The sequence below is a fragment of the Passer domesticus genome, unplaced genomic scaffold, assembly GCF_036417665.1.
Source record: "Passer domesticus isolate bPasDom1 unplaced genomic scaffold, bPasDom1.hap1 HAP1_SCAFFOLD_193, whole genome shotgun sequence".
NCBI classification, from domain to species: domain Eukaryota; kingdom Metazoa; phylum Chordata; class Aves; order Passeriformes; family Passeridae; genus Passer; species Passer domesticus.
This window is the reverse complement of record NW_026989974.1, coordinates 3861-20848: the sequence shown is the minus strand read 5'-3', so window position 1 is coordinate 20848 and position 16988 is coordinate 3861. Positions and strand designations below refer to the sequence as shown.

Sequence of the window (16988 nt, the reverse complement as noted above, 5' to 3'; positions counted from 1 at the left end):
GTCTCCACACCTGGGGTGTTCTCCCCAACAAATTATCCATTTTTTTAAGGTTGCAAAGTTAAACAGTTTGGGCCAGTTGTCGAGAGTTGAAATGTTGACTGTTTGTTGTTGATAGCTTCATGTAGCAATCACCTCTTGTTAATAGTTTTTCTTCAATTACCTGTTAATGGTTAGAAATCAAGCGCAATTGTCCCCCTGCTGCTTCCCCAGAGCCTGCAGGTAGCAGGGGGAGGTGACATCAGAGCTAGTATGCAGATGAGAATGCATTTCACCAAATTTTGCAATTTTTCTGGAAAAAAATTCCTAAAAACAAGAAGCCAACATGGAATTATGAAACCTAAGTAATGTCTGAAGATGAAGAACTTAATCCAGTATCTGCTAAGATCCTTTTTACTTTTCACCCTAACCTGAAAGGATGTCAGCAAGAAAGAGGATCTGGAATGTTAGTCCAAAAAAGCAGAATTCCCACTACTCCCTCGAGGACGGAAGCCCCAGCTCTGCCTGCATACCAGCGGACACAGCTGCATCATCCTCCTCCTCCGTGCCGCTCCTGGGAGCAGCAGGGGTGCAGGCGACCTGTTGTTTCTCCCCAACCTGAGCTGAATGTTTTTAATAAAGGCATTAAAAAGGAGAAAGATCTCCTGCCCTGTTTATGACACTGGTATTGTCCTTCATAGCAAGAAGCTTCAGAAATTTGCATTTTCCTATGCCCTTTGTACCTTGGCAGAGGTTTCTTAAGTAAAAGGTTAAAATTCAACACATAATTCTACAATTTAAAATTTAAATGCTTAGTCCATATATTGCCAACTTAATTGAACCCCCCAAAACCTCCATTTCAACAGCAGCCCCTGCCTGGATTCTGCCTGCCCACACCGTGGGCATCCACGGCTCCTCCTGGGCATGGAGCTCAGTCAGTGCTGGTGCTGGGTGGGCTTTGCTGCTGCTGCCACCTGGACACTGGAGTGACCGCTTGTCCTAGGTTGCAGTGTAAAGATGTATTCTAATGCCATCCTCAAGAGCTGCTGAAACCAGGAGGGGCATTGTTTCTTCCTTATCTCCTGTTAATGGGCCCATCAATGTCTTGCCACATGACTCAGAGATAACTCCCTCCCAGAGCCATTTCTGTTTCATGGCTAATCAAGGACCCACAGCATGAGGCAGAATGATATCAGCCCACTGTGAGATGCTCTGCCCATGGGGGAGGAGCTAAGCATCCCCAGCTGGATATAATCTGGGTTTTGGGACACAACAAGCAGTCTTTCCACTGGATTCCCAGAGGAACCGCCGCCCTTACCCACTGCTTTTCCAGAGGATGAGAGCTACCAGATTGTTTCTACAGGATCACCACTTCCACAAGTCCATTTCATCTGGACTGCTACCACCACCCCAACTAGCAGGGTGTCAGCAGGCTCTATTCTGACCCTGTCAGTGGTTTTTCTTTTGTATTATTGCATGTGTTTTGGGTTTTTTTCCCTTTTTCTTATAAATTGTATTTCTGACTTGGAGTCTCTCACTGGTTTTGATTTCCAACCAGAACAAAGATCCTTCTCTTTATTTAAACAGAAGAATAGGCCATTGCCTACCCTGCAAGCCGGGGGGGTGGGGGGGAGGGGTGTGGGGTGTCACCTTCAGTGAATCCTAGAGGGCAAGGCCAGGGGTCTCAGAGGCAGAGGGAGGGATGTGTTGGTCTCAGGAAGGGCTGGAGGGTGCTGGGCTGATCCTGGGGTCCCTAGAGGTACTCGAGTTGGCTGGGATGGGACAGACAAAGATAAAAAAAGGGATGAAGGCAGCTTGGGGAGGCCCATGGGGAGAGCAGGTGGCAGTGGGATCTATGGGGTAAAAGGAGGTTCCCTCATAGTTGGTTGTTCTGGGGTCCTCTTCACAGAACACTTGAGAGGGCTGTCCAGGCCGTTCCTGCTGCTGGAGGAGCTGCTCACGCTGTCTGGCTGTGAGGTGCAGCCACCGTCTTCCAACTCCTGTCCTGAGGTGCTCCTGTGCAGAGAGGAGGTGGCTGAGGCCCCAGCTGCCAGTGGCACACAGGGACCCTCGTGCACAGCAGGGCCCAGAGCTGGCAAGGCTCCCCAGCACGGCTGGAGCTGCTGGCACAGCTGGGCCCAGCTGGACAGCTGCCCCTCAAGGCCCCGGCCAGCAGGGACGGCTCTGGGCAGGGTCCCTGGCCAGGAGCGGGCCCCAGAGCACCTCTGCCTTTCAAGGGCAACCTCGGCCCTGCTCTTTCTCCTCCCCACCTCCCTCTGCCTCTGCCCTGTGCCCCTGGGGCTGCTCTTGGCCAGGCAGCCCCAGTGGGAGCCAGCTCTGGCTGCAGCCCCAGCGGGGCCCCAGGACAAGGCCCAGCAATTGAGAGGCCAATGGAAGCACTGGGCAGCAGCAGAACCCTCAGCAGAGTTATTTGGACAATCATGGGCTGGCCACAACTCCACTGCAGGCTCAATGGGAATGCTCCCTGTCCACGCTGGACTTTGAGAAGAAGCTGTTGGAGGGGGCAGGCAATAAAACACTCACTGTTTTCTGTTCCAGGAATACCAGATTCCAATGCAGAACAACATGAAGACAAGCTCCAAATAAAGCATGCCTGCCAGAAACCCTAGCCAGCAGCCGGTTCCCTGACAGAAACCCCTTCCGAGGCCATCCTGGGCATTGGGAACAGGTCTTGTGGTGCCGGCTGCATCTGTGGGAGCGATGGGGAGCGTGAGCCCGTGCTGTGCTGCACTGCTGAGCTGGCAGCACGGTGGGTACGGGCAGGACGTTCTCTGTTTCCCCCAGAGCTGGGGCCTGCAGGCACCTTGCCGGCCCTTGGCACAGGCTGTGCCAGCCAACAAAGCCCAGCAGGCCGGGAGGAGAGCCCGGGGGCAGCGCAGCTGCTTGGGCAGTGGCTGCTGCCAGGGACACGGGCCAAAGCCATCCCTGAGCAGCCACTGCCACCCCTGGCCCTCCCTGCCCCGTGACAGCTCCCCCAGCCCCAGGGGACAGGCTCAGGCCCTGTCAGGACCCAGCGCAGCCCCTGCCCAGTCGGGAGCCAGGGCTGGCTCTGGCCCTGGGCTGGCGGCAGGGCTCCCGCTCGGGGCTGCTCCTGTGCCTTGGGCCTCTGGGCACTCAGGGCCAGCTCCGCACCAGCTGCAGCGCCAGGGACGTTGCTGCACCAGTCCCGTTTCCCCGGGGCTCTGAACCAGCTTGAGGCCTGGAAGCCGAGGCGCCTCCAGCTTTGGCTGCTGCCGGGCTGGGCAAGGGCAGGCCCTGGGGGAAGAGCTGCTGCCACACAGCCCCGGCCAGGCCTGAGCCCGGCACAGCAATTACCTGCTGTGCCTGTGCCCGTGTCTGGCATCACCTTCCTTCCTGCAGCTAGGGCTACCAATGAGCCACTGCTTCTCCCTGAGTGTTCCTCCTCCTGAACAGCCTTTTGGTCCATCACTTGAAAAAGGAAAAAAGGGACAACTGGATCAAATGGAAATATTCCCCACTGGGTATGTGTCATCTTCATCAGGAAATGCTTGTCAAAGTCACAGGTAAAGATCAGGAAAAAGCCCAGGTAACTGGGGCTAGGCCAGTGCACTCCCTTGAGCAAAGAGCTGCACCTCCTGATCTTCTCAGAGACTGGGAAATGGCAGGGGATCTCAGGCCCACAGTACAGTTGGGGCACCCTATCCACTAATGCCAAATTCCATCCTGCAGAGGCTGGGCAGAAGCTGCAGCCAGGCCAGGCTGGGAAACAGCCCTGCAGGGTGTGAAAGCAGCAGCAGGGCTGCGGGGCTGCCATGGATCCCTTCCTGCTGTGCCGGGCACGGCGTGTCCAGATGTGCAGCCAAAGACCCCGGCTGCCGAGTCCCAGGGGAAGCATGAGGGAAATGCACCCACCTTGTCCTCCGGGTGCTTCCTTCTGTGTTTCTGTCAGAAATTCATCTGCTTCATGAGACTTTTTAGCTGCAGTATCTTGGGTCTTCCCTTTTGGAGGACCTGAAGAGAAAGTAGTTCCATTTCCCAGGAATGGATCCCACAAAAGCAGGGCTCAGCCTGTGGGGTCGCAGGGACACACTACTCACCCCTGCCATGGGAGCTGGGTTGGGGCCAAGCATCCAGCCCTGGAGCTTGAGAAGTCCTTCCTGCAGACACACCTGTAACACAACAGCCACAGAAACTTCTGCCATCTCTGCTGATCTGCACGGGCACCACTGAGCCACAGGAGCGGTGAGGGGATCGTGCAGGGCGCAGGCACACACGTGCATGGTTCTGTGCTGGCACCTGCAGCGCTGCCTCCCTGGCCCAGCTTTGGGCTCTGAGCTGGCAGCTCTCCCAGGGGAAAGGCCTTGACCTACCCTCAGCATCTCCCAGAGCCTCAGTCCTGGATGTGGGGCCTTCACCAGCAGGTTCAGCTGCAAAGAAAGGCAGGACAGAAGAGCTCCTGTGGCACTGCAGAGATCCTCAGGCTGCCCACAAGGCTCAGCCCCGGGGCACAGCACTGGGCCCGGCCCCTTCCCTCTCTGCTCTTCTCTGTGGCTGCACAGAGCACACGGAAGGACACACTGGCATTGCACACGGGAGGAAGATTGAAAGCTAAATGCTCCTTCCTCCCACTGACAGCGATCCTGTGGGATCCAGAAGGGATCCAGAAGGGAGCAGGGCAAGAATTTCAAAATCCTTCAGCCCTTACATAATGTTAAGGGAAATGGCTTATGAGTGAGCTCTTGTCACATTGATCCTGATTATTCTGTCAAGAAAGGCACACGGAGGAATAGCCTCCAGCATCCTCCAGGAATTTCAAGCCATTTTCCAGCAGGGCTTCAAAAAAATCCAAGTCATGATTCCAGTCTTGAAGGGATCAGAGATCAGAACGATATCAGTGGCATTCTGGGATCCCCTTCTGCCACAGGGAACTGGGCACTGCCAGGAGGTCGGCTAAGGCCGTGGGAGCCAGATGGGAATAGACATGGCCAAAGCTGCACAGTGGCCTGGGGAGCTCTGGGCTGGCTCCTGGTCACTCTCCACACTCTTTCCCTGCACTCAGCAACATCCCAGGGAGGGGTGGCTGGAGTAGCCCAGGGCCCCAGGGCTCTCTCCTTCACATACAAAAGCCCTGGGGCAAACTGCAGCACACAGTGCCACAGCTATCCATCCCTCCCTCTGTCCCTCCTGCCCTCCTTCTGCTCGGACAGCTCCCAGATCCCAAGGGCAAACAGCCAGGCCCTCTCAGGACACACTGGAGCCTTGCTCTCCCCTTCTGTCCTTTCCCCACCGTGGGCACCCCGTGCAGTCGCTGCCAGGTTTCAGGACATGTCTCCCATCGAGGGACCCCAGCAGGACTGCTCAGTATCCGAGTGCCCTGAGCCTGCTCGGGATAATTCCCCTGGGCTGTGCCGCTCTAGTCCAGGCTGTGCCTGCACTGCCAGGCAGCAGAGAGGGCAGCTCAAGTCTCAGCAGGGCTCAGGCCCAGAGGCACAGCAATTACCTCCTGTGCCTGTGCCTGGCATGGCCTCTCTTCCTTCAGCAGAGGCTGGCACGGAACCACTGCTTCCTCCGGGAAATGCTTCCTTCTGCACAGGCTCTCCTTTCATTTCTGGAAAATGGAAAAGAGACAGCTGGATCAGATGGAAACATTCCTCACTGGGAATGGGGAAGGTGACAACTTCAGGAAGCATCACTTGTGAAAGGAATGAATAAGGATCAGAAAACACCCAGGATTTTGGGACAACCCAAGGCTGCTTCCTTCCAGAAACAGCCCCAGTATCTGATCTGCCTGGACACCAGGAAATTGCAGGGGATCTGAGGGTGGGCATGGACTGTGGTGCAATTGGGGCTGTCTGCCAGCTGATGCCAAATGCCTTCCTGCAGAGGATGGGCAGAAGCTGCAGCCAGGCCAGGCTGGGAAACAGCCCTGCAGGGCATGAAAGCAGCAGCAGGGCAGGGAGGCTGTCATGGATCCCTTCCTGCTGTGCCGGGCACAGCGTGTCTAGATGTGCAGCCAAAGCCCCCGGCTGTTGAGTCCCAGGGGAAGCATGAGGGAAATGCACCCACCTTGCCTTCTCTGCAGACATTCCTTCAGCATTTGCCACATGACTTCTAATGGGTCCTGGAATTTCTTGCCTGCCATGTCTTTGGTCTCTCCTGTCGGAGGACCTTAAGAGAAAGTAGTTCCATTTCCCAGGAATGGACCCCACAAAAGCAGGGCTCAGCCTGAGGGGTCAGCAGGGACACACTACTCACCCCTGCCATGGGAGCTGGCTTTTTGTGCAGCATCCAAGGTAGGAGTTGGTGAGGTCGTCCCTGCAGACACGCCTGTAACACAACAGCCACAGAAGCTTCTGTCACCTGGTTCTTACCAGTCAGTCAAACATTACGCCTTGGTGGGACAGTGAGAACATACCTGCAGAATGCTCAGAGGGCTTCACAACTTCAGAGCGCCAGGCTAATGGAGGAACCGTCCCAGCATCCCAGTCTGGAAGCAAACCAAGATGAGAACTGTTTCCATTGTGTGCCAGGGCTGGCTCTGGCCCCGGGCTGGCGGCAGGGGTCCCGCTCGGGGCTGCTCCTGTGCCTTGGGCCTCTGGGCACTCAGGGCCAGCTCCACAGCAGCTGCAGCGCCAGGGATGTTGCTGCACCAGTCCCGTTTCCCCGGGGCTCTGAACCAGCTCCAGAGGCCTGGAAGCCCAGGCGCCTCCAGCTTTGGCTGCTGCCGGGCCGGGCAAGGGCAGGCCCTGGGGGAAGAGCTGCTGCCACACAGCCCCGGCCAGGCCTGAGCCCGGCACAGCAATTACCTGCTGTGCCTGTGCCCGTGTCTGGCATTGCCTTCCTTCCTGCAGCAGGGGCTGGCACCGAAGATGGAGTGCTTCCTTCAAGAAATGCCACCTTCCACTGAAGCACTATGTCCATCTCTTGACAAAGGAAGGGAGACAGCTGCATCAGATGGAGCTGTTTCCCACTTGGGCAGTGGCATCGGAGGGAATATTTGTGAAATTTATGGTGCAGGAAAATGGCCAGATTACAGTGGCATGATGAGAGCACTTCCACCTCCTAACAGACACCCTTTTCCTAATCTGCAGGGCTGGATATTGTGGGGGATCTCAGGGTGTGTTACAGTTTGGGCTGCCTGTCAGCTGATGCCAAATGCCTTCCTGCAGAGGCTGGGCAGAAGCTGCAGCCAGGCCAGGCTGGGAAACAGCCCTGCAGGGCGTGAAAGCAGCAGCGGGGCAGCGAGGCTGCCATGGATCCCTTCCTGCTGTGCCGGGCATGGCGTGTCCAGATGTGCAGCCAAAGCCCCCGGCTGCTGAGTCCCAGGGGAAGCATGAGGGAAATGCACCCACCTTCTCTTGTCTGCAGGGCTTCCTTCAGCTCTTTCCTCATCAGTTTAGATGGTTCCAGGGAGATCTTATCTGTTGTGTTTAGGATCTTCCCTGTTGGAGAACCTTAGAGAAAAATAGTTCCATTTCCCAGGAATGGATCCCACAAAAGCAGGGTTCAGCCTGTGGGGTCAGCAGGGACACACTACTCACCCCTGCCATGGGAGCTGGACTTATGTGCAGCATCCAAGGTAGGAGCTGGAGAAGTCCTCCCTGGAGACACATCTGTAACACAACAGCCACAGAAGCTTCTGTCACCTGGTGCCTGCCCGGTTGTAACCAATCCCTCCTTGCAAGCACACTGAGAACATACCTGCAGGAGGCTCCAAGGGCTTCAAAACTTTATTCATCCAAGGTAATGGAGACGCCTTTCCAGCAACCTCATCTAGAACGGAGCACGGATGAGAACATTTTTCAGTGTGTGCTGGGATCCCCTTCTGCCACAGAGAACTGTGCACTGCAAGGGGGTCGGGTAAGGCCGTGGGAGCTAGACATGAATGGACATGGCCAAAGCTGTTGGGGCCTGGGGAGCTCTGGGCTGGCTCCTGATTACCCTCCACACTCTTTCCCTGCCCTCACCAACATCTCTGGGAGGGGTGGCTGGAGCAGCACAGGGCTCCGAGGATCTCTCCCTCACACACAGAGGAAATCCTCCCTAAAACATGGGGGCAAACTGCAGCAGGCAGTGCCACAGCTATCCCTCCCTACCTCCCTCTGTCCCTCCTGCCCTCCTTCTGCTGGGACAGCTCTCAGATCCCAAGGGCAAACAGCCAGGCCCTCTCAGGACACACTGGAGCCTTGCTCTCCCCCTCTGTCCTTTCCCCACCGTGGGCACCCCATGCAGTCGCTGCCAGGTTTCAGGACATGTCTCCCATGGAGGGACCCCAGCAGGACTGCTCAGGACCCGAGTGCCCTGAGCCTGCTCGGGATAATTCCCCTGGGCTGTGCCGCTCTAGTCCAAGCTGTGCCCGCACTGCCAAGCAGCAGAGAGGGCAGCTCAAGCCTCAGCCGGGCTCAGGCCCAGAGGCACAGCAATTACCTCCTGTGCCTGTGCCTGGCATGGCCTCCCTTCCTGGAGCTGAGGCTGGCATGGAGCCACTGCTTCCTCCGGGAAATGCTTCTTTCTCCGCAGGCTCTCCTTTGATTTCTGGAGAATGGAAAAGAGACAGCTGGATCAGATGAAAACATTCCTCACTGGGAATGGGGAAGGGGACAATTTCAGGAGGCATCACTTGTGAAAGGAATGCATAAGGATCAGAAAACACCCAGGATTTTGGGACAACCCAAGGCTGCTTCCTTCCCCAAACAGCCCCAACATCTGATCTGCCTGGACACCAGGAAATTGCAGGGGATCTGAGGGTAGGCATGGACTGTGGTGCAATTGGGGCTGCCTGTCAGCTGATGCCAAATGCCTTCCTGCAGAGGCTGGGCAGAAGCTGCAGCCAGGCCAGGCTGGGAAACAGCCCTGCAGGGCGTGAAAGCAGCAGCGGGGCAGCAAGGCTGCCATGGATCCCTTCCTGCTGTGCCGGGCACGGCGTGTCCAGATGTGCAGCCAAAGCCTCTGGCTGCTGAGACCCAGGGGAAGAATGAGGGAAATGCACCCACCTTGCCTTCTCTGCAGACGTTCCTTCAGCATTTGCCACATGATTTCTAATGGGTCCAGGAATTTCTTGTCTGCCATGTCTTTGATCTCTTCTGGTGGAGGACCTTAAGAGAAAGTAGTTCCATTTCCCCGGAATGGATCCCACAAAATCAGGGCTCAGCCTTTGGGGTCAGCAGGGACACACTACTCACCCCTGCCATGGGAGCTGGCTTTTTGTGCAGCATCCAAGGTAGGAGTTGGTGGAGTTGTCCCTTCAGACACGGCTGTAAAACAACAGCCAGAGAAGCTTCTGTCACCTGGTTCTTACCAGTCAGTCAAACATTACGCCTTGGTGGGACAGTGAGAACATACCTGCAGAATGCCCAGAGGGCTTCACAACTTCAGAGCGCCAGGCTAATGGAGGAACCGTCCCAGCATCCCAGTCTGGAAGCAAACCAAGATGAGAACTGTTTCCATTGTGTGCCAGGGCTGGCTCTGGCCCTGGGCTGGAGGCAGGGCTCCCGCTCGGGGCTGATCCTGTGCCTTGGGCCTCTGGGCACTCAGGGCCAGCTCCGCAGCAGCTGCAGCGCCAGGGACGTTGCTGCACCAGTCCCGTTTCCCCAGGACTCTGAACCAGCTCCAGAGGCCTGGAAGCCCAGGCGCCTCCAGCTTTGGCTGCTGCCGGGCTGGGCAAGGGCAGGCCCTGGGGGAAGAGCTGCTGCCACACAGCCCCGGCCAGGCCTGAGCCCGGCACAGCAATTACCTGCTGTGCCTGTGTCCGTGTCTGGCTTTGCCTTCCTTCCTGCAGCCGGGGCTCGCATTGAAGATGGAGTGCTTCCTTCAGGAATTGCCACCTTCCACTGAAGCACTATGTCCATCTCTTGAGAAAGGAAGGGAGACAGCTGCATCAGATGGAGCTGTTCCCCACTTGGGTGGTGGCATCAGAGGTAATATTTGTGAAATTTATGGTGCAGGAAAATGGCCAGATGTGAGCACTTCCAGCTCCAAACAGACACCCTTTTCCTAATCTGCAGGGCTGGATATAGTGGGGGATCTCAGGGTGTGTTACAGTTTGGGCTGCCTGTCAGCTGATGCCAAACGCCTTCCTGCAGAGGCTGGGCAGAAGCTGCAGCCAGGCCAGGCTGGGAAACAGCCCTGCAGGGCGTGAAAGCAGCAGCGGGGCAGCGAGGCTGCCATGGATCCCTTCCCGCTGTGCCGGGCACGGCGTGTCCAGATGTGCAGCCAAAGCCCCCGGCTGCTGAGTCCCAGGGGAAGCATGAGGGAAATCCACCCACCTTCTCTTGTCTGCAGGGGTTCCTTCAGGTCTTGCCTCATCTGTTTGGATGGTTGCAGGGACATCTTATCTGTTGTATATTGGACTTTCCCTGTTGGAGTAACTTAGAGAAAAATAGTTCCATTTCCCAGCAATGGATCCTACAAAAGCATGGCTCAGCCTGTGGGGTCAGCAGGGACACACTACTCACCACTGTGATGGGAGCTGGGCTTGAGTGCAAAATCCAAGGTAGGAGCTGGAGAAGTCCTCCCTGGAGACACATCTGTAACACAACAGCCACAGAAGCTTCTGTCACCTGGTGCCTGCCCGCTTGTCTACAATTCTTCCTTGGTGGCACACTGACAACATACCTGCAGGAGGCTCCAAGGGCTTCAAATCTTTATTCATCCAAGCTGATGGAGAAGCAACCTCATCTAGAACGGAGCACAGATGAGAACACTTTCCAGGGTGTGCTGGGATCCCCTTCTGCCACAGGGAACTGGGCACTGCAAGGGGGCGGCTAAGGCCGTGGGAGCCAGATGGGAATAGACATGGCCAAAGCAGCACAGGGGCCTGGGGAACTCTGGGCTGGCTCCTGGTCACTTTCCACAGTCTTTCCCTGCCCTCAGCAACATCCCTGGGAGGGGTGGCTGCAGCAGCGCAGGGTTCCGGGGTTCTCTCCGTCAGACACAAAGGAAATCCTCTCTAAAAGCCCGGTGAAAACTGCAGCACGCAGTGACACAGGTATCCATCCCTCCCTCTGTCCCTCCTGTCCTCCTTCTGCTGGGATAGCTCCCAGATCCCAAGGGCAAACAGCCAGGCCCTCTCAGGACACACTGTAGCCTTCCTCTCCCCCTCTGTCCTTTCCCCCACCGTGGGCACCCCGTGCAGTCACTGTCAGGTTTCAGGACATGTCTCCCATGGAGGGACCCCAGCAGGACTGCTCAGTACCCGAGTGCCCTGAGCCTGCTCGGGATAATTCCCCTGGGCTGTGCCGCTCTAGTCCAGGCTGTGCCTGCACTGCCAAGCAGCAGAGAGGGCAGCTCAAGCCTCAGCAGGGCTCAGGCCCAGAGGCACAGCAATTACCTCCTGTGCCTGTGCCTGGCGTCGCCTCCCTTCCTTCAACAGATGTTGGCACAGAACCACTGCTTCCTCCGGGAAATGCTTCCATCTGCACAGGCTCTCCTTTCATTTCTGGAGAAGGAAAAGGGACAGCTGGATCAGATGGAAAAATTCCTCATTGGGAATGAGCCATGGATCCCACCCGCTGAGCCGGGAACCATGCGTTCAGATGTGCAGCCAAAGTCCCCGGCTGCTGCGTCCCAGGGGAAGCATGAGGCAAATGCACCCACCTTTTCCTCCCTGCAGCATTTTCTTCAGCACTTGCCTCATCTGTTTGGATGGTTCCAGGGATATCTTCTCTGTTGTGTCTTGCATCTTCCTCTTTGGAGGAACTTAGAGAAAAATATTTCCATTTCCCAGGAATGCATCCCACAAAAGCAGTGCTCAACTTGTGGGGTTAGCAGGGACAGACTACTCACCCCTGCCATGCAGACTGGTCTTGTTGGCAATAACCACCAACGTACGGATGAATCTCCTCCCTGTAGACACACCTGTAACTCAACAGCCACAGAAGCTTCTGCCATCTCTGCTGATCTGCACGGGCACCACTGAGCAGCAGGAGCGGTGAGGGGATCGTGCAGGCCGAGGGCACACACGTGCATGGTTCTGTGCTGGCACCTGCAGCGCTGCCTCCCTGGCCCAGCTTTGGGCTCTGAGCTGGCAGCTCTCCCAGGGGAAAGGCCTTGACCTACCCTCAGCATCTCCCAGAGCCTCAGTCCTGGATGTGGGGCCTTCACCAGCAGGTTCAGCTGCAAAGAAAGGCAGGACAGAAGAGCTCCTGTGGCACTGCAGGAGATCCTCAGACTGCCCACAAGGCTCAGCCCTGGGGCACAGCCCTGGGCCCGGCCCGGCCCCTTCCCTCTCTGCTCTTCTCTGTGGCTGCACAGAGCACACGGAAGGACACACTGGCATTGCACACGGGCGGAAGATTGAAAGCTAAATGCTCCTTCCTCCCAATGACAGTGATCCTGTGGGAGCCCTCAGGGCTCCAGAAGGGAGCAGGGCAAGATTTCCAGATTCTTTCAACCTTAAGATTATGTTAAGGGAAATGGTTTGTAAGTGAGCTTTTGTTGCATTAATCCTGATTATTCACTCAGGAAAGACAGAATGAAAACTTGCCTCCAGCATCCTCCAGGAACTTCAAACCATCCTTCATCAGGACTTCCTGAAAACCCATGTCACTATTCCAGTCTAGAAGGGAGCAGAGATCAGAACCATTTCCATGGTGTGCTGGGATCCCCTTCTGCCACAGGGAACTGGGCAATGCAGGGGTGTTGGGTAAGGCTGTGGGAGCCAGATGTGAATGGACATGGCCAAAGCTGCACAGGGGCCTGGGGAGCTCTGGGCTGCCTCCTGGTGACTGTCCAGCCTCTTTGCAGGCCCTGTGCAACATCTCTGGAGGGGTGGCTGGAGTAGCCCAGGGCCCGTGGGGTCTCTCTCCCTCCCACAGAGGAAATTCTCCCTAAAGCCCTGGGCAAAACCATCCCCAGTGCTTCCCTTCCCAGGGAGCAGGGAGGGCTGTCCCAGGAAAGGGCAGCCAGGCTGCCGGCTCACCTGCTCGCCGCGCTTGCAGCGGAGCAGCCTGGGCAGCCCTGGCAGGCAGGGCCACAGCCAGGAGCAGCAGGAGTAGGAGGCACAGAGCAAGGGCCATGGTGCCTTGTCCTCCGCCAGTCCCGCAACTCTTGCTGCCACCGCTGTCCCGACACCGCTGTCCCAACGTCAGCACCGCTGCTGCCACCGCCGCTGCTGCCGCAACAGTTGTGCTCAGGGACTGACTGCTGGCTCCTTGTGCTGCTGTGCAACCACGGGGCTCTGTCACCTCTGGCACCTCTGTGACCTCAGGGCCTGCTGAGAGCTCAGCCTGCTGTGACCCCAGAGCCCTGCTGTGACCTCATGGCCTTAGCTGTACCCCCAGAGTGTGCGCCCGTCTGCATGAATGGACTGCCCTGATTGTAAATGTTTTGCTTCATCAAAGGGCCATTGCTCAGCAAAACCTTTCTTTTGCCTGCTGACATTGCTGGTCAGGCTGCGTCCCTCAAGATGCTCTTGATTGTTGCAGTTCAAATTTATTTGATTGATTTCATTTTAAGTGTTGTATAAGGGCTCTGTTGTGCCCCCATTTTTTTCCTGAGTTGGTTTACTTGTGGGTTTTACCCTCCCTCCAAACTGTCCCTCGTGCCCTTCCCCACCCCTTGTTCCAGCTCTTTCCCTGCCTGTCAAGGCAACCCAGCCCCTTGGTTCCCCAACCTTTGGGCCAATCCCTTACTGCAACTCCCCTTTGGAATTCCCCTACTCCTGGGAGCCCCATTGGCCCTTGTGACCCATCCTCTCCACCCTCCTACCCCAATTGGCCCCAGACACTTGATGTAATCCCCTCACTCCTCTCCTGAGGATTCCCTATTGGTTCATTGTTTGCATCCACCCCATGACTTGTATGTGTACAAAACCCCTTGGGCAGTACAGCTAGGGGCTTCTCATCCTGTTCTCTTCACCTGGACTAAGGTGTTCCTTGCAAAACCTGAAGACAGGGAGCCTCCTCCTTTCTCCTGTGCTTCGTTCCTGTCGTGGCTTGTGTCTGGCACTGGAGAGCAAGTGGCACTAAAGGCTCTGCCTCTGGTAAATCCCCATAGCGAGGCAGTTACCGACTCCTGCCGTAGTGCCGGAGTTCTAAGAGCTAGCCCAGGTTCCAGCACTCACTTCACTAATGTACCGAATGCCCCTTCTTCAGAGCCTGCTCTGGTGCTCTGCCATCTCACACAGCAGAGTGTGATTCACATACTGCAGCCCAGAGTCAGGTTGTTGCAACATTGAAATGGGTGTGGTTGGCAGGATGGCTGGGCATAAATCACTACAGAACTAAAGCAAATGCGTGCACGGTCCCAGGCTGGACTTGAATAGACACAGGAATTGTGGAAAGATGAGGACAAGATAGCAGAGAACAATGGAAAAGCCAGCTGAAAAGGAGGACATGCTAAAGGAGTTATTTGTGCACATTTGGGGGTATATTTTTCTTGGGTGCAAAGCAAAGTGAAAAGCTCCTAAATGCCCAAAAGATGAGAACTGTGTGTGGTAAATAGGTATGATTCATGCTGACAACATTGAAAGAGTAATCAATACTGATACAGTAATTAATATTTGGAAATAATAAAACAGTTAAAGGTGTAATGCCAAGCAAGAAAGGGAGAGGAGGGGTTATCCCTCTCCCCACTGTTCTTCTGCAGCTGTTCAGAACAGGAAGAAGGAAGAGATAACAATGACTGAATTAAGTTGGAAGAGAGGAGAATTTGGTTGGACACCAGGCAAATGTTGATTATATGAGATTCACATCTTTAATGTTAGAACACAATATTGGCTTATACAGTACCAGCTTGGTGCGCATGTGTAATCCAAAAGATGAACTACAGGACATGGAGGAAGAGGAGAGGCCTTCCTCAAAGAAGATCCCCAAAGAGTGGTACAACTTACTTAAAGAAGTGTGGAGCATGCGTGGTAAAGGTGATGATGAGGGCGGTGATACAAGTGTGACGAATCAAAAATGGGAGGAGATGGTAATGACATACAGCATAAAAAGGGGAATTTTGTCTTCACAAGCTAGTCCGTGAGGTGACGGGGGTCCAAAAGCCCTGCACTCCATACCCCAGGCATACCCCGCATGGTTAGTTTTGCTTATACGCTATTATCAGGACCAAATTATTCGTAATTTAAACCAAATTATATAGTCAGTGTTTCGAGTTTATTCAATTGTATATATATTAAGTTACATAATTAAAATTGCTATTTTATTTAATTTTGTTTGGGTTTGTTTTTTTTGGTTTTTTTGATTGGAAAACTTGGCAAATATAACATGTGGAATGTCCTCCACAGCAGAGTGTCAGACCTCTGAATCTTTTTAAACAATTTTATCAAGGTGGAACTGTGGCAGCTTCAGCTGGTGCCTCTGGAGGACCTTGAACAAAGAACCCCTGAGCTTTTCTACCCTCCCAGGTGAAGTGTGATAATCTCAGGTCTTCCTGCTGTGTCCGAGTGCCAGGCCACTAGCTGGCACCACAGGTCCCCAGACCCTCTGCGGAGGCATCCGTCTCCTACAGTCAAGTTTAGTCTGTCACATTTGGCTTTTCTCTCTGATCCACCACCAGGACCAAAGATCACACGGTCGTGAGGATGTAAAAAAGCCTGTTCCTTCTGGAACATTGCTGTTGCGTGACAGCCGTGCAGGCAGAGTGGGCAGCTGTAGGGACACTGACTCGTTTCCCTGGTCCCAGCCGTGCTGCATCCATCGAGCTGCTGGGTGTTGGTGCTCGCTGGGACGCGGCCCGGCCCGGCACCACGGGAGTTAGGAAGGAATCCCCACGCGTTAAAGCAGACGATTTAGCCAGGGATTTTAAGTTGTTTCTCAGTTAACCTTGTAAAAGGCCAAAACAAGTCTCCTATGAATTCTGTCCCTGTCAAGTTCAGTTCTGCCCCGAAATCCCCTCAGCATTCTCAGGGCAGTGGCAGGAGCCGGGTGCTGGCCCGGAGCCCCGCTGGCCGGGGAGAGCATGGCCCAGAGCGAGCCCCTGCTGCCCGGGATGGCCACAGGCCCGGGGGAGCCTGGCGGGCAACGCCAGGGCCCTGTCCAGGGCTCCTGGGGCTCCTCTGGCATCTGTTCCATCCCCTCGGGTGCTGAGCGGTGCCCGTCCCGTGGGGCTGTCTGTGCCCGGCCCCAAAAGAGGCAGGGCCGGGGCTGTGGCCCCTGGGCTGGCGGTGCCGCCTGCCCGGCGCTCAGCACCGCCCGTGCTGTGCCGGTGCAGCGTGACCCGGCAGGGCAGCTCCGCCTCGGCGCCTCGCCACCGCCATCCCGGCACGGCGGCTGGCCCTGGGCCGCGGCAGCCCCGAGCCGCACGGGCCCGGGAGGGACTGCCGGAGCTCCCCGTCCCCTGCGTGCCTCAGCAGACACTCCAGCCCCACTGCGTGCAGCAGGAGGGACACAAAGCACCTGCACGCTTACGAGAGTCCACAGCCCTTTCTACATGTGAAATGAGACCTCAGAACCGTGACATGTGCCTCAGGAGAGATCCCAGCACCCTGCACACCTTGGGAGAGATCCCAAACCCTCTGCATGCCTCACACAGGATTCCAAATGCCTTGCATGACTTGAAGTGGACCCCAGTGCCCTCCATGCCTCAGAGGAAACCTAAAATATTCCTGGGTGTCTCACAAGGGACCCCACTCCCTCGTGCACCTTAGGGGGACTCCAAAAACCCCACGTGCCCTACAGGGAAGTCCAGGCCAGCTACGCCGAGTGTTTTGACCTGGAAATAAAGTCTGGTTGGACCTGGGTTGTTGTGTCTCTGGGGCTGCTCACCAGCCCTGTCTGACCCTGAGGCTACACAGCCCTTCCCTTCCCTTCCCTTCCCTTCCCTTCCCTTCCCTTCCCTTCCCTTCCCTTCCCTTCCCTTCCCTTCCCTTCCCTTCCCTTCCCTTCCCTTCCCTTCCCTTCCCTTCCCTTCCCTTCCCTTCCCTTCCCTTCCCTTCCCTTCCCTTCCCTTCCCTTCCCTTCCCTTCCCTTCCCTTCCCTTCCCTTCCCTTCCCTTCCCTTCCCTTCCCTTCCCTTCCCTTCCTTCTGGCCCTGGCTGAGAGCAGCAGACCCTGTGCAGCACCCTGCATTGGTGATGGCCCATCAATT

General features: G+C 56.0%; 1 protein-coding gene across 1 annotated transcript; it reads right to left on the bottom strand.

Annotated features, from left to right (window-relative positions):
- Nucleotides 1–1610: 1610 nt before the first annotated feature.
- On the bottom strand, nt 1611–12968 carry LOC135292064 (uncharacterized). Its single transcript, XM_064406309.1, has 28 exons — nt 12878–12968; nt 12443–12514; nt 12016–12072; nt 11743–11814; nt 11554–11655; nt 11288–11395; nt 10573–10635; nt 10413–10484; nt 10224–10313; nt 9692–9808; nt 9301–9372; nt 9141–9212; nt 8952–9053; nt 8386–8493; nt 7660–7731; nt 7500–7571; nt 7311–7412; nt 6765–6881; nt 6374–6445; nt 6214–6285; nt 6025–6126; nt 5459–5566; nt 4329–4385; nt 4056–4127; nt 3871–3969; nt 3313–3426; nt 2521–2686; nt 1611–1992 (listed from the first exon to the last, which is right to left on the bottom strand). Exons 2-28 carry the CDS (start codon nt 12498–12500, stop codon nt 1830–1832), a joined length of 2481 nt encoding a protein of 826 aa, XP_064262379.1. The 5' UTR covers nt 12501–12514; nt 12878–12968; the 3' UTR covers nt 1611–1829.
- Nucleotides 12969–16988: the final 4020 nt, after the last annotated feature.